Genomic DNA, 16,790 nt, shown 5'->3' on the forward strand with positions numbered 1-16,790 from the left:
ATAGTTATGGAGAAAAAATTTCGTACCAAATAAAAAAAAAAACATATGGAAAAATTTGTTCATTTTCTCTCAATGACATATAATTTACAAGATGTATAGGGAAATGCGATATTAATGTGACCGTTATGTTAACTATATAGATGTTACGTACCCAGAAAGAGAGGCAATTCCGAATAGACGAATAGTCCGGAAGTGAACATATTTTTGATTTTAGAAGCTTTCTTAACTACGCACATTATATCTAATATGGCATTAGCATGCAAGACACTTGTATTGTATATCCCAAAAATGAGGTCAACAGTAGAAGACTCATGCGTCATGTCTAGATTTTCATGCTCCAAGATCCAAGCTTATACTATATCTATATATTGTGTTGGGCGGGTTTTATGGAATTCACAGACGACGAGAGTTTGATCAACGAAGTGTTTTCATGATGTACTGTGTGAAATATAAACTCGATGACAAATTTAATTAGAGCAATGCATAATCGTTAAATCAGGGAAGCATGTCGTTAGCGCGATATGCAACAAAAACGGATAAGAAAATTATCGTGAAATTTAACAAACCCAAAGTGACAGATCGAGATCGACATGATTATAATAATCCGTAATAAACAACTTAACACCAAATCGAAAGAAGCGAAAGATAGTTTAAACCTAAACCCTCAAGACGTCTCAACACGTATCGGGAGACTAAACCGGCCGGCGGCTTAAAATTATACGCTCATTAGTACCGAAGTCGAACTCCTGGTTGAGTGGAATTCTTCTACCAGAGTAATGGGGAGAACTGTCTCCTGGCTTCTGCCTCGGCGTCGAACTCGTCCACCGTGGTCACCACCTCCGCCTCCACCGTCACCACCGCCTCCGCCTCCACCACCTCCGCCTCCACCACCTCCGCCTCTAACTGGAAGTTCCATTATAGCACGTTGGGAACAAGGACCACAGCACTTGGTAAACAAAATGTTCTTTACCAATACAACAAACCAACAAATGAAGATCCCAACTATTCTAGCCTCGTGAGATTTACAGTAGTGTGTAAAAATAGACAAGATTATAGAAGCTATCCCATCTATGAACCCTAAATCATTCCCCACATGGCAAAGTTTGAAAAGAGAGACAAGGCTAAGATAACCACAGACAAAGCAGGAAGCAATATCTATTTCAGCTACAGATTTATCTGCAACATGGTCACTAATGTAAACCATTAACCTTAAAATTGACATTTCCCCAGCACTCTTACCTAGACAGTAGAAGTTAAACCCAACCTTTCCCTGAATATTAAAAAATCTCCTCATATTGCGTTCCCCAGCAAGAGTTGCAACCAAAACCAGAATAATGATAAAGATAAGGAAAACCCCATCTATAGTCCAAAGAAGTGGGATTAAATAAGATCTCTCCTGAGGTTTCTCATGTGTCTCTACAAACTTTTCCCATAGACTCGATCTCTCAAAGTAAAGAAACGCTCTCCAATAACACAATAGACCTTGCAGCATTAGTGTGAACCTAAACCCATACAACCAAGAGATCCATCCCAAAACCCAATTTATTCCCAAGAAAAGAGGTCTCAGTATGAAGTGGGAAATAGGACGCAAAACAAACTGGTAAACGAGACCGAGAAGAAGGGGATGGAGAACATACTCGTAAACGGGACGGAGAACATACTGGTAAATGGGAAGTAGAACAAGAAGAAAAAACCCTAAAAGAAATTCTCCACAATTAACCATTGAAAGAAAAGCTAGTCAGAGAGAGTAGAAAGCAAAGGGTAGAAGAAGAAGAAGAAGATGAAGCTCGGATTTGCAAATGGTGGAGAGAGAGAGAATCAAAGATGGGAGTGGCACTGGTTTTTATTAATAATAGGAAATCCATTTAACCTTTTTTCATCCTACAAAATGGTGCCGTCATTTGTCGAAATGCACATGCATTCTAAAGAAAGATGGGAGTGGCACGTGGATGGTTTTTTTTTCGAAATTTTTTGACCAATGGATTTATTTGTAAGCTTCATTACTGAAGCACATAAAATGTATTTAAGCAGAATTTTCTTAGGGTAATTTTTATAATTTCAAAATTAAATAAGAAATATATGGTTTTGGTTAAGTTGTTAGGTATGTGTATTCAGTTCGGATCATCAAAACTTTACAGTATATTATGTGACCCGCTTTATTTGAACTTTTTTGGTTTCAGAATTTTTTAAAAAAAACATTATTTAGACCAAGATAATTAAGTTTATCACATAACGACAAAAAAAACACCAAGACTAATGCAGAGTAACCTAATTATGACTAGTAGTAATCATTTTTCTTTTGTAACGTCGTATTAGTAAATATATAAGTTGATATGGTAATCTTATTATATTCAACAACTAATCTAGTGGCCTTAATTAATTTTTGGTTCTTTCACTTTTTTACTCATTTCACCTAAATACCATGTATTTTGTCTTGCATATAAAGAGAGTTGTACAGCGACGGGGTTGAAGGTCGCGATACTTTCCCAACGGCAACAAATACACACAGTGACATATATATATATATATATATCTATACTTTTAAAATTGAATATATTATTAAGTTTAATAAACTTCATACTTTTATAACAACTTGTTGGGAACTGTAAAATCCAGCCGGCTGTTCATTTTATCTTTCGAAATTCGATTTGACGAAGTCGTTTATTTCTTGTTAGGTGAAAACGATACTAGCTAAATTAATCTTCGTGTATACTAGACTTGTACACTAATTAATAATATAAATAGAGAAATTCTAATGGCAACGTACGTGCGGTCGTATATTTGTTTATTTTTGCTCTCATATCAGACGGAAATATAGATGATACAAAATTACAAATAGTTCTACCGGATAATTTAAATACGTTGAATTAATTAATAGACTGTGTTACATTTTTCCTGAAAAATAACGTATTCAAATAATTTGCAAGATAGTGTAGAAGATAAGAAAGTAAAATAGACAATGCTTGATTAGTCACGTGACAAGGTCACATCAAAACTTAAAAGGTCAGGTTCATAAAACAAATACCCTTCATTCCGAAAAAAAAAACAATTTACATGTAAAAGGCCAATAAGCTCTCGGCTTTAATGGGACAATAAACCAGAAGCATTCCTTATTTGGTTTCATTCACTGTATTCTTGAGGTCCCCTCTGGCACGTCAACGTCTACAAAAGAAACCCTCTGATACACATGTTCGACTCACTACAAAAAAGACATATCCAACGTTATACATTTTCTGTGTTTAAAAAAAAAAAAAAAAAACGTTATACATTTTCTAATAAAGCTAATATTGATCATCATACCGAACCGGATTTTCTAACGTTATTTTATATCCTTGAGATTCTAAGGGTATGTATGAAATATGGTAATCGTTGGTATCAGATTATCAGCAACATTCGTTAAGTTTATAGCATCTCACTAAAAGACTTGCATCTACCTTAGTTATATAGAAGCTTGCGGCGAAGTTCTATGGACCATATCAAATAATTGAGCGGATTGGGAAGGCTGCGTATCGCTTACAGTTGCCTGCATCGTCTAAAATTCACCCTGTTTTTCACGTTTCTCAGTTGAAACAGGTGTTAGGCGTTCACCATCAGGTTTTACCGTTTCCTCAATCTTTCTCTGAAGCAGATGAGGTAGTGATTGAGCCGGAGAACTTGTTGGCCTCGCGTTATTCTAACTCTGGTGTGTTGGAGGTGTTGGTTAAATGGACAGGTTTACCAGACCATGAGTCGTCTTGGGAGGAGGTTCGTGTGTTGGAGGTTCAGTTCCCTTCTTTTGCACTTGAGGACAAGCTGCGTCTCATTGGGGAGGGTATTGATAAGCTCAGAAGGGTGTACGTGAGGCGTGGGAACGCACGTGCGGGAGTCAACGCGAGTGAAAGGAGTCAAAGTTAAGAATTCAAATTCAAATTCGAAGTGAAGAAAGAAGAAAAGTTACTTTTAGCTTTCAGAAATATCTGTAACAAACTTTACAATAGTATAAATAAGGCTTTCTCATTGTTTAGAGATCATGTTGAATCATTTGTAAAAGTCTCGTGTGTGAGATTTGGAGTTGAGCTAGTGATGTGCTAGTGTTCACTCTTGGTTGTAATCCCCTTTCATATCAATAAAGCAATCGGAGTTTCTTCTTATCAGTAAAGTATCCTTATCATGTATGTGTATGTCTTGAGGACTTGAAGTGAGCACTTGTGACTTGTCTACGGTTGTATCTCAGCTCATCATAAATCCAATCTATATATATATATATATATATATATATGCAACTTTCCTATAATTGAGTTTAAATTAATGCACCCTTAGCAAAAAAAAATATACTAGTAGTAAAGTTATATGTGGCACAAACAAATGAGAGATATTCTCTATATTAATTACCTTAATTTATGCCTTTCATGTAAAGTGCCTCTTCGAGCCCTAAATGAATTAAAGACATTCTCTATTTTTTTCCATTCTTGCTTGTAGTCCCCACATTATAAAAGTTAATTTAATTTGTTACATTTACATAAATTAATAGTATAATACCAATTGCTTGTTCAACTGACAAGGACCTCTTTGACTATATGTTACTCATGTGGATAGTTTTACAAAGAATGGAACAACATGCTGGTAACTCGCAAGAAAGATAATTTGATTTTAATTTTTTTGATAAACATCATTTCTATATTATAACGTCCTCTCCCTAATTAACTTTAATAAAAGTATTCTGAATATGAACAAATAATTAAGTAAAAAGTCAATCATGATAGCAAAAGCCAAAAACAAATTAAAACAGGTTCACAAATTTCCATAGTTAGCGTGTATGTGACCAAAATTGTTTTCTTTATTTTTATTTCTGTCACACTATTCATATTGTTTTGTTTCAGTAAATGAGGAGCGCCTGAGCGGTACGTGGACTTCCTTCACACCTCCCTAGTCTATACGAGACGAACACGATGGACCGGTCCGTAACAACTTCTCATTTTTCTTAAGTGAGAGCGAGTGACCTAACTGCACAACAGCCAAACACCCTTTAAAGTTTAACCAATATCCAAATATTAACAAGAATGAAAATAAAAATAAGAAAAGACCAATAAAAATATCATATAAACGTATCATGTTTTTATGTAACCGTCAGAAACTTTCTTAAATATCTCCACACAAAAAAAAAATTACTCTCAGGAAATATTAAATTTCGAACTGGAATAATGTTACTATAGTTGTATAAGGTTCATTCTTCATCGACTCATAATAGCTATTGGTTAGGCTGATTCACAGAATTAATGCTATCGTCGATTAGTAATTTAAAATAATATGTACTGTTATCGATAAAATAATTTGCAGTATATCCCAAGATGGCGTAAAGTCGACTACAAAGTTTTTTTTCTTTCTTTTTCTGCATTTATTTTGTCTCGTTATACTATATATATAAGTGAAGTTTTTTTTTCATTAAACAGTTTGCTCTTAAATATGAAAAATCTTGGCTACTAAAGGTGTAATTAAGAAGCCGGGAGTGATAACATATAAAGAAAAACTTAGTAACTCAAATTATAAAAGTTAAGAATCTTTAAAATATTCTATGATCATCGGCAGAAAATGGCTGTTAATAGTATCTTCTGCTACAAAACATAATTTTTTTATACAAATTAACTTCAACTGAAAAGGTAGACAATCGTTATGTTTATACGTCGGGCTATCCCAGCCCGTCCAACGCGTACGGTAGACCAATGGACATCTCTCCGAAACAATAAAGTTATTGTAGCCTTCCAGGCTTCCAGCTAACAGACAGCTCTAAAACAATTACAAAATTCTGACAATTTTCACAATATATCTAATTAAATAATAATATCATGCAAGAGAAACATATTAATAGATTAGGGTTGATTTTAAATATGATTTTTTTTCCTTTTCAGTAAAGAAAATCTAAATGCATACTATCCAAAGTTTATAAAATTTATCCACATGACTACAAGAATTTAAGATTTGAACATGCAATTTTCATGTTGATTAGGTTTTTTTTTTTTATTAATATGATTAATCGTTTTCTTGCAGAGATCTTGTGTAAATTGCTAACATTTTATGAGACTAGTTTTTTTTGGTAAGAACATTTTATGAGACTAGTTACATAACACATAAAATTTACACTTGAATAAAATGCGGACTACAAAAGAAGAAAAACCCACTAATTTATTATTGATCAAGACCATCAATTGTTTGTAGCCGTTTAAGTGTATTAAACTATTAGTTCTACTATTAGTTATAAACTTTATATAGCTCATTAGTTGTTTGACCCAAAAAAATTAAATGTGAAAAGAAGAAAGAGTAGACCCACTTCCAAGCAAATAAGTATTACTTTTTTTTTTTGCCAACAAGCAAATATTACTATTTGAAGAAAAAATTAGAAGCTAAACAAATACTACTATAAAACCTAAAAAAAGTTCATGATTACCTCTTTTTGATGGTTTTTAGAAGATAAGCAAATATGTTAATTACCCTTTTAGGCAGAATAATAACAACCATTAAAATGATTTTTTTTCTTTCTTTCTAAATATGAATTCTCTTTAATGTAATCATACGAATTTTAGATTTTCAAACAAGTAAATCCAGTGATCAAGGTTATTCAAATTTGGATGAACCTAACTTTAATTTACACAAAAGATCAAACGCAGTATTGCTTTTTTACTAAAGTTTAAAATTTTAAAATAAGCAATTATTTTATTATTTAAAAAATACGATTTTGTATCTCAACAAGAAAATAAACAAATACATCAAACTTGGTTATGATTAATAATTTGATGAAATGAGCAAAATTAACGAAATATAGTTGGATTTGGAAGCGTAAGATTAGAAAGACTATTCTAGATGGAAAAAGCGAGCTAGAAAAAATTGATGCTGGACTGGAACACTATAGGAAACGTTTTCAAAACATAGCAAGCGATATAAATATGCAAAGTACCATGCACTCAGCCAGTCAACTAACTCAATCTTCATTTTTACCAAAGAACTTGTTGACTACTTTGGTATCTAAATTCTTTATTAGAATTTACTGATTAACACCAATTAAGAAGAACACAAATATATTTGCGTTAATCAGTAAATTCTAATATATTTGACTTTTTCCTAGCAGCATGTACATCTTGTGTACTAATCCTCAAAACTAACCTTTTTTTAAGACAACCAATTTATTTTCTTCTCTAAATACATAAGTATCCACAAGTATCAATAACAAATACTTTTATCTTTTGTATAATTGAATATAAAAAATACCATTGGCGGCAAATAGCAAACAAAAGAAACAAAAATCTAAGCACTCAATAAAGTGGATTGTTTAAACAACAATACATAGTCAAATCAAATTCCATATATGACAATGGATTGCAATCTTAATTAAAAGAACATTAATAGAAAATAAAGTCACTAAATATATTGGATTTGGCATTAGAGATTAGTAATTCAAGATGTACATGGCGATTATTGAATCTATCAAGATTATATAATTATTTGAGTTTTGGCGAAGATCCCATAAAACGATTATTGAGTGTCGCAAGACTATAGAATTATTTTTGGTTTGTATTTTCTGTTTGGATTTAAATACGTATCCACACAACCTATACAAGTTGAAAAGAAAAATACATTTTAACTTAGTTACATGCTATTCACAGCAAATTGATTGACTCTCCTTTCGCAGCTTCTCCCAGAGACACAAAATTAGTCGAGGAGTTTGGTAATGAACAAGAATGTAATTTGATTTACAGTCACTGTTATGAAATCTTTTGTCATTGATGTACTTGACTCTTTTTATTGTCTGGTTGAACTGTTGAATCCATATCCCCATCGCCACATCTTCCAATTTGAAAAGCTTTCAACAAAAACAACATAAGAACAACAACTTCACTTAGTAATGATCTCTCTGATTGGTTATATAACCAAACTCTATGATGAAACTACAAATTAAACTCACTCTTAGATCTCTTTGACGATGACCCTTCACCACAAACTTCGCGATATCATGAGAGATGATGTAGCCAGGGCCATGTGCCCATGGAGGATATGAATCTAAAGGCCATTCCTTCACAAAGAGAAAGCCACCATATACTGTATGAGTTTCTAAGCGGATAGAGCACACAAAGGTGTGAGAAATATTGAGAAGTCTTACCTCTTTACGGATAAACCATTTGCTGCCTTGTTCACGGTCCGGTGATGAAGCAAATGATATCAAACCGTACAAAAGGGCAGTAGACGGCTTTGCTTTTAGACTTGATAGGAGTTCATCGATCCGCACAAACGCGTCATCATCCGTCTTCATTATGTATTTTGCTGGGAGGACTTTGGTCTGTATCATAGAAACATCAGAGAGGGATGGATTAACCAGACAAGGCAAGAAGTGATATGATATCTCACAGTTTCTATGTTTTGTGTAAACAAATAGCTTACCCCGAGAATACAAAGCGCAACTGTTTTCAAACTAAGTAAACCATAGTAGTCAACAAACGGCATAAACTGAATGTCTCCATATGCCTTAGCTTCTCTCCACATCTCTACATTGACCTTTTCATTTGTGTGCTGAGCAACAAAAAAAGCCAAGTTATTGCTTAGAAATGTATAAATCCAAGGATAAATGTTAACTTGCAGAAATACTTACAAGGCCTATGAGAAATCGAACAGCCACTTTGCCAGATCTTACTGCCTCATATTGCATCCAAGATCTTCTCAATGCCATACGCCGCTTGAAATTATTTCCAGTGGAGAAAACACCCACCAATAATTCGATTCTTGTCCCAGGAAGAGATGGAGCTTTAAGTTTCTCTTCTATAACTAAAGAAGCATGGCCATCCGGAATGGGCAGTCTTGTGGCTAAGACAGATAACATTTTCAAACCACCTGAGACCTTGACAGCACTGACTAACCACGGCTCGAGCTTCTACAAACTAAATATGTCAGTTTCAAACAAAGCAACAATCTCACAAACTAACTAACAGGGCCTAGTTATCTATACCTCTCTGTAAGCAAATGAAGTCTCGTGCTGCCCATTAATTGTCATATGAAAACCTTCTACGCCAAACCACAATGTGGCAGTAAAGGGAGTCCCTTTGAGAAATGGAAAATTAGCATTTGAAAGAGAAGAATCCATAGTTGCTTTATCATTGGAACTCTCCTCCGAAGTGATTCTACCGTTCTGTTTGTTGCAGAGAGGAAGTTTATCGACTACAATGGTTGCCAAGAGACATTTCAACAATCATCAAGATGGCATAAAAGGGAACAAAATATGTGAGTTCTGTTACCTAAATGGTTTTTAAATGATCCATGATATGGACATCGCACTTCGTTTCCCCAACCGAGCTTTTCTGTCCATGTATCTTGCACTATGGATGGCTTAGAAAAATTTACATTGTAACGCAAGATAATAGGACGGCGGGTTTCTCCTGATAATCCCGAGCCAACGAGCTGAATCTGAAAGCTTTTAGACTGTTCATCAGGAACACCAACCAAAGTTATTGAAGAATCTTCAACTAAACCACAAGGAAGCTCAAGTACAGGCTTTAAACCAGACAAATCCCCATCAAATGCAGTGACAAAATCAGGACAGTTTCTTCCAAGTTCCTTGGATACCAAAGCAGAAGATGCTCCTTTCTCTTTATTGATCAGAAAAACCAAATCTTTCATCGCCAATGTAGCTTCTTCGATCCCCTGAGCAGTTTCTGGCAAAGCATCTGGCCTTTCAAGAAACGGACGCATACGAGACCATACAAGAAAACCATTCAACTTTTCTTCTCCTCCGGAGATGCTCATGTTTGAAAAGAGATAATCAAGATCTTCCTGAACACTCTCTCCTTCTATACTACTAGAATCATCCGTAGTATGATTTGTTGGAAGTTTGTGATCAGATTGATCATAACGGATAATAATGATCAAAGTAAGAACCATGATGAAGATTCCCACCGACCAATTCCTCATTCTGACTGTAGTGAAAACAGATTTGAATCTCACCACTGACATGACTTGCATCATTTAGTAACCTAAGTAAAAACCAAGATTCCGAGTTAGATTTAGCATAATCCGATTCTTACTCTCCTAATCCTAACAGCCTGAAGGGTACTTATCATAATTAAATATAGAAGAACTCAAACAATGGTCAACGACCCAGAGAACTTTGGCTTTGGTGTTGGATATAACTAAACTAACCCGAGGCATTACCCTAAAAGAAGAAAGATTAAACTGAATTGGTGCAGAAAAGATAAGACTTGGATGGATACAAGTAGACCCAGAAGCAAGATCATGGCATATAGACAGTAGCACTAACAGGGAAATATATATATAGCTCAAAAGAGAGTTTTTGAAACATCTAAGTCACACTGTTTGAAGAGCTGAAAAAGTTCAGTTCTTTATAAAATTGAGAAGCTTACCCGTTTTTTATTGATGTATGGTGACTTTAATAGAAAATAATTCATGGGGATGTTCAGATGGAGATCCAAGATCACTCAATTTGCAGTTGCAGAACCCAGAGAGACCAAGGCATTACCACAGCTGAAGCAAAGACTCTACGTTGCGTATTATCATAACGATGTCGTTTTTATTACAACGAAACGATGTCGTGTCAATTTTTATGTTTAATTTTTTTTCCGCTTTGTGAGATAATTAATGTGTATTGTCATATTTTGAATTTGTTTAATAGGATAGTCCAATCAATATTAAAAAATATATTTAACCTTTTTTTTTTTTTCATCCTCTCTTCATTAGCCAATCAAAATGTTCTTTTATTTCATATTTATAAACTAAATCAAAACTAAAATTAAAAATAAATAAGTTAAAGAAACAAAATAATGTTAAAACTTTTATAAAAAAAATTATAAGTCGCTTTGAGTTTATAAAAAAAGGTTTATGATTTAGAGGTTAGTGCTTAGAGTTTATATTTTACAATTAAACGAAATAACATGTAGGTTTAGGCTTAGAAATGAGGAATTAGGGTTTATATTTTACAATTAAGCGAAATTATATGTTGATTTGGGTTTAGAAAAGAGGATTATGATTTATGGTTTAAGATTTAGGGGTTAGAGTTTATATTTTATAATTAAACAAAGTTATATGTCGGTTTAGATTTATAAAATAATGGTTAGAATTTAAAATTTATAATTAAATTAAAGGAGATTAGGTATCAGTTTAGGTTCTACTAAATTATTTTTTTTTGTTATTTTTATTTATTTAATTATTTTTATTCAAATGTAATATGATGTGGCACTAATTCATTGGTTAATTAAAATTAAGGGTTTTTTTCACCTCTAGCACCATCAATATAAATACCTCCAAATAGTAAGTTTGGGGGATGAAAGTGAAGTCGCCGAATTCAAGTGGTGAGTGTCTCACCGAATTTTTGGAACCCTATATTTTTTTGGATCCTCTTAGTTTTTAGATAGATTTTAGGTTTTTTTTTTCATTGATGCTCTGTTATTGGCTATCTATCTCTGTGCTTCCTTTGATTAGGATTTTTTTTTGCTTTCTTTGATGCTCCGTTCACTGTACTAGGTCTCTTTGTGCTTCGTTCGATATCATTTACACTTTGTAGAAATCGAACTTCAGCATAAATTTTGAAGAAAATTAATTAGTATTGCATGCTAATTCGTATTGTATATGGAATATATGAAAATATAAATTTGGGATTGCTAATTTAGTGAAAAACTTTTGATAAAACCAAAACTGAGACTCAACAATGAAGCTTAAGCCAATCTATTTGCTGTGAATAGATATATCAACCATATATTTGGTTAATCAGTAAATTCTAATATATTTGATTTTTTCTAGCAGCATGTACATCTTGTGTACTAATCCTCAAAACTAACTTTATTACTAAAGAGAACACATTTATTTTCTTTCTCTAAATACATAAATTTCCACAAGTACCAATAACAAATACTTTTATTTTTTTGTATAATTGAATATAAAATATACCATTGGCGGAAAATATGAGAGCAAACAAACAAAAGAAACAAAAACCTAAAGTACTCAATACAGAACAGTGGATTGTTTAAACAACATTACATTATCTCTCCGTGATAATAATCTTCGTTTCAATTATAAAAATCTCATAATGACATACAAATGGAATAACTTAGCAATATGTATATGGTTTGTTGAATTGTTGGTTTAGAAGGTTAGAACAAATATGCTATAAAAGAAAGACACTACAACACTATACTAAACAGACTTTCCTAAATTAGAAAGTCTCTGTTCTCCTCCTCCTGCTCCTCCGGCAGCAGATCGTGGACTGAACGGAGCTCTTCCAGCGGACGACCTTGGACTTATCTCTCCACCTCCTCCTCCTCTAAAATCACTTAAGCTCCGGATATATACTTTCTCCGACACTCTTGGATTCTGAAAACTCACCACCCTTCTCATCAACTCCACTCCTCCTGCCACCGGAGAACTTACTGCCGATCCACTTCCTCCGAGCTTTAAGCTGCTCACTTTCCTTATCTCTCCTCTGCTTCTTGTGAACATTCCGTCCATCACTTCTCCACTATCCGCAAACGACGTCGCACGGCTCACTTCCCCTTCCTGCATAAAGACGAAAAAAAACAGTATGTTACGTGTTACCGGTGTAAATTTTCGATAAAGCCCTAAACTTTTGTAGAGAGGAAGAGGAAGAAGAAGAAGAGAGTTTTAATACCGGTTTGAGGTTGAATGATAAGATAGCAGGTGCTTCTTCATACTCTGCAGCATCCAAGTCTTGAAGATGAGCTCCTTTGAAGAAATTAGGCAACACATATTGCCTAACCGGAACAAGAAACATTATCATCAACGGGAACAAAACTCCAGCCACCGGAACCCACGTTATCCCAAAGCACACCAGCAAGTAAGCCGCTTGAAAAAGAGTAAACATCGCCATTGTCTTAAACGGAACCGTTTCAACAAACACCGCATGATTATCTTCAAGAACTCTGTATAATAAAAAGACCAAAAGTCACAGAAGTTATAATAATGTAGCAGAAACAAGATACTGTATACTCTTGATTGGTGAGGAAAGGTTTGTTTTTTACTTGAATCTCCTGCTTGGAGCAGTGAAGAGAAGCACGATCCTTTCCCAGAATTGATTCCCTGGGAGGCTTTCGATTGCCATGTAAGCGAAGTAACCCCATAGAACCGAGCTTGGGATTCTTTTGATTACAGGCATTGCTGCAACACATCCAGCCACCATCATAGCTTGAAGAAAGTTGCTTACTCTTTGTTCTTTTACTTCCACTGGCAATATATTCTCGACTTCTGTCTCTACATCAAACACTGTTTCATCGACCAGTGTATCTGCGTTTGAAGCCTTTTGAATATGTGACTGTTTAAGTCCCTGAATCTGATATGCCCAGTGCTAAATCAGGAATGAGTAAATATGTCAAATTATAGACTGATATAGATGGATTCAAACGTACACGAGAAGGCTCTTGGTGTATCAGAGGGTTCTGCATTTGTTGGTAAGCTTCTTCCATGCTTTCATAGACTTCTCCTATTGTTGCATTGTTTCTGATGCATTTACGCGCAGCTGCCACGAGTTTGTTTCGAAGTAACTGCACATCCACTGGTCTTAAATAAATGCCTTTTGACAAATTTAATAGAAGTCCTACATAAAACACTAGTATGATAATCAAACCTGGTGATTCAATGTTGCCAAGCTTTTTGTGTGCATTGGAGACTGAGGGATGACACCATTGGATGGAGGAATCCCGAGGAGACCGCAAAGGATCGTCTACAGATGAAAATTTCCAACGCTTAATATTATGTAAATGATCAAGTCAAGAAAAACAGATACTTCATCTCTTACCAAGAAACCTAGAAGAAACAGATCATAATGGTAAGCAGGAGGCTTTCTGAGATTGAAATCTTCCTGCTGTGCGAGTTGCGAGGCTACACTATGGTCAAAGTAGTAAAGAACTGCAATCATTGAAGCTGGAACAACCGCTAAAAGAATGTAAAGCACAGGCACATCCACCATCTCCTGCAGTTTTATTGATCATGCACTTCTGATGAATATCAACATAAAGCATTAATAGTAAAGAGGGTAATAAGTAGAGAGGAAGTGATTAGTGCCTTAATGACAGTCCAATTCTGATATGCACCAGGAGACCATGGATTAGGACTAACAAGACGTCTTGGTATTCCTTGAGGAACACTTTTCCAAGGTATGTATGATATACCAGTCCACACAACCACCATTACTGGAACACCGTAATCTGCTATAAACCCGCGTAACCATTCTGCAATCACAAGGATACCAATGTTCCTGAGGTTCTTGCTTGAAGTAAGAAAATGAACTTTAGCCATTCCACAGTTAGAATGAACATTAAGGTTCCTTACCAGCACCAAATCTCCAAGACCTTGCTTTTCGGCTTTTCAGTGCAGTATACAGAAGTCCAGCAGACAAAACCAAACCGAACATTCCATTTGCAAACACCCAAGCAGGTTGAAACTCAGCTAACCTTGGATTTGTTCTTCCAGGGACACCAAACTCATCCACAATGCCCTGAAAAAGTGGAGTATCAACATAAAAGAACAAGCTTTTGATGCAAATGCTGCTAGTATAAGTTAGGACAGAAATAAAATAAAGGAAGCTCTTTTAATTTACTCTAATGGCTTCTTGCATAAAAAGCATGGCTATTAGGATACCAAACAGTTCCCCAGCAAGTCGAGTGAATCGATTGATGAAGGTGCAAGCGCCTAATACAGCTAACAAGAACAACAACAGCCCCGTCCACAAGCAAACCCTTAAAAAAGAAACCAAAGAAGACAATGCCTCATCTCATAAAGTTTTGAGACTTTAAAAGCTTTTTAAAAAAGGAATGCAAAGAGAAAGATCTGAGCTTACCATCCAGTCCAAGCGAGAAAGAGAGTAGAGCCCAAATCCGTTCTACTTTTAGCGAAATTGAACATGAATGTGTACATGATAACAGTAAGCTCTGCAACACCAAGAATCAACAATGGTTGTCCTCCAATAATGGAATGTATCACTCCACACAATGCTGTGGAGACTAAGGTTTGTACCGCAGTGATCTTCCCATCTTGTCAAGTTTACAAAAGAAACCAAACTCTGTTAATTTCATTAAAATCAAAAGGTAGTAAAGATGAATAAGGGAACCAATTCTGATACCAGTATCTCTTTCCAACTGTTCTCCAAATGTAATCACAGGAATCGCGGATACAAAGAATATGTAAGTTGTTGGTGCCAGAATCCTATAAAATATGTTGCATAAAATTAAGTTTTAAGTATCAAAAAAAAAAGCTCAAGCGTTACCACTTCTTGTAAAAGCAAGAAAAGATGAATATACCTAAATCCAGCTTTGAGACCACTGATCCAATCTTGCTTGTAACATTTGAGTCTCCCTTTGACATCTTTCTTTATGCCTTGAAACGGGACAAAGCTTTCTGCTTCGTCCATGTAGATTTGTTCTGTTCAAGCTTCCAACTTGACAGTGTCCTAGTCCCTACAAAACAACACTCAGTTCTGTTACTTAAAGCTAAAAACCCAGGAAATCTTGAACAAGATTATGATGAATGGTTAAGACAAAGCACTATTATAATCAAGACTGTAAATGAGTAAATCTAATCCAACTATAATGTTTCAGATTCAATACTTTTCCAGTAGCTGAAACAAAAAGGTGAGTAACAATTTTTAGCGGGCGTAATACTCTTTTGTTACTAAAGAAACTCAGATCCAAATATGTAGAAACCTTAAAAAGAAACTTTAAAAACGCTAATTGCGGAGGATGTCTTTTTAAAAAGGAGTTGTGTAGATTTGATAAAGGGGTGATTTGGCAAAAAAGGAGAGAACTTTACAACACACAATGTATTGTTGGAAAGCTCAAAGAAAATCAAAAGAAGTAAAAAGACATGGGGATCTAAGCTTTGATTCAAGAATTGACTGGGAGAGAAAAAAGAATACTTACCAGAGACAAAACAGCACCAGAATGGCTAAAAGAAGACAACTTTCTAAAGACTAAAAGAGAGGGAGAAGTAGAGAAGAATTTTCTAAAATGTGCGTAGCTTTCGTTTTTCTACGCTTTTGACCTCTCTAAACAAGAGCCGTGGGAGATTTTTTAATGTATCAGTTAAACAAACTGTTGCAGGTTAAAATTGTTGGAGAAGAAGAAAAAAATAAAGTACTGTAAGGGTTAGATTAAAAAATGAATAAAGCGAGTGTGATGTGTTTTGTACTCTTGTTCCGCGCCTAACCCGGTGTTTAATTGTCTGCGTCTCTTTTTTCACTCTTTACCACCCCCAATTTTTATATAGATGAGATAAAGTTTAGGGAAATTCTATAAATAGCACGATTTTAAGTTTTTAGTCCAAAACTAACACATCCTTTCAAATAACTTTACATATCATTAATAATATAAAATATTAACAAAGTTAAATTAAAACAAGGGTTAAAAAAAATGTTGAAATGGTGAAAATATGAGAATTAGTGTTCCACCGGCGAGAGAGAATATAATGAGAGAGAATCGGAGCATCGACGGTGACTATCACCGTTAACACGGCGGCGACGACTAGCGGGACGCTGATTTTGCTGAAGAGAAGAAATACAACTTTGAGTCAAAGTGAATCACTTGCGAACGGTGGTGTTAGGGAAACTTGTGGCACAAATAGAGATTTGAGACACGGTGAAGCTATGTGACGAGGAGGTCTAGTTTTGTAGCGATAGAGACTAATGCCACTGCCACGCAGCACCGGGCACAGAAGGTTACGACTCCAAAGCCTGAGAAAGTAGGATGGAAGAGAGTGGTGACTGGTGAGGATATTTGCCAAGCAGCTTCTGATTTTAAACTCAAGGTAAGCTTGAT

At 34.9% G+C, this 16,790-nt stretch overlaps 3 protein-coding genes across 9 annotated transcripts; all 3 read right to left on the reverse strand.

Annotated features, from left to right (window-relative positions):
* Window positions 1-715: 715 nt before the first annotated feature.
* LOC147926221 (uncharacterized) lies at window positions 716-1,723 on the reverse strand. The gene has a single exon (XM_087489153.1). The coding sequence runs from the start codon at window positions 1,721-1,723 to the stop codon at window positions 716-718; it is 1,008 nt and encodes a 335-aa protein (XP_087345279.1).
* A 5,765-nt stretch (window positions 1,724-7,488) lies between these two features.
* LOC104744811 (hydroxyproline O-galactosyltransferase GALT3-like) lies at window positions 7,489-10,582 on the reverse strand. The gene is made up of 8 exons (XM_010465915.3): window positions 10,377-10,582; window positions 9,255-9,989; window positions 8,969-9,177; window positions 8,615-8,893; window positions 8,407-8,535; window positions 8,129-8,305; window positions 7,934-8,041; window positions 7,489-7,831 (listed from the first exon to the last, which is right to left on the reverse strand). Exons 2-8 carry the CDS (start codon window positions 9,979-9,981, stop codon window positions 7,625-7,627), a joined length of 1,836 nt encoding a protein of 611 aa, XP_010464217.1. The 5' UTR covers window positions 9,982-9,989; window positions 10,377-10,582; the 3' UTR covers window positions 7,489-7,624.
* Window positions 10,583-11,988: 1,406 nt separating this feature from the next.
* LOC104744813 (putative boron transporter 3) lies at window positions 11,989-16,269 on the reverse strand. 7 transcript variants are annotated; one of them, XR_015582467.1, is made up of 13 exons: window positions 15,897-16,158; window positions 15,279-15,434; window positions 15,101-15,183; window positions 14,819-15,011; window positions 14,579-14,717; window positions 14,311-14,476; window positions 14,044-14,210; window positions 13,778-13,951; window positions 13,607-13,702; window positions 13,389-13,534; window positions 13,005-13,312; window positions 12,635-12,905; window positions 11,989-12,522 (listed from the first exon to the last, which is right to left on the reverse strand). XR_015582467.1 is itself a non-coding variant. In XM_087488914.1 (13 exons), exons 2-13 carry the CDS (start codon window positions 15,386-15,388, stop codon window positions 12,163-12,165), a joined length of 2,202 nt encoding a protein of 733 aa, XP_087345040.1. In that variant the 5' UTR covers window positions 15,389-15,434; window positions 15,897-16,269; the 3' UTR covers window positions 11,989-12,162. The 7 variants fall into 7 exon arrangements, 6 of the variants coding, with proteins under 6 accessions (XP_087345040.1, XP_087345043.1, XP_087345041.1 ...); XM_087488914.1 differs by having other exon boundaries at window positions 13,389-13,523; window positions 15,897-16,269; XM_087488917.1 differs by having other exon boundaries at window positions 13,389-13,523; window positions 14,620-14,717; window positions 15,897-16,128.
* Window positions 16,270-16,790: the final 521 nt, after the last annotated feature.

This window comes from Camelina sativa, chromosome 15 (genome assembly GCF_030686135.1).
Source record: "Camelina sativa cultivar CO46 ecotype springtype chromosome 15, ASM3068613v1".
Classification (NCBI taxonomy): Eukaryota; Viridiplantae; Streptophyta; class Magnoliopsida; order Brassicales; family Brassicaceae; genus Camelina; species Camelina sativa.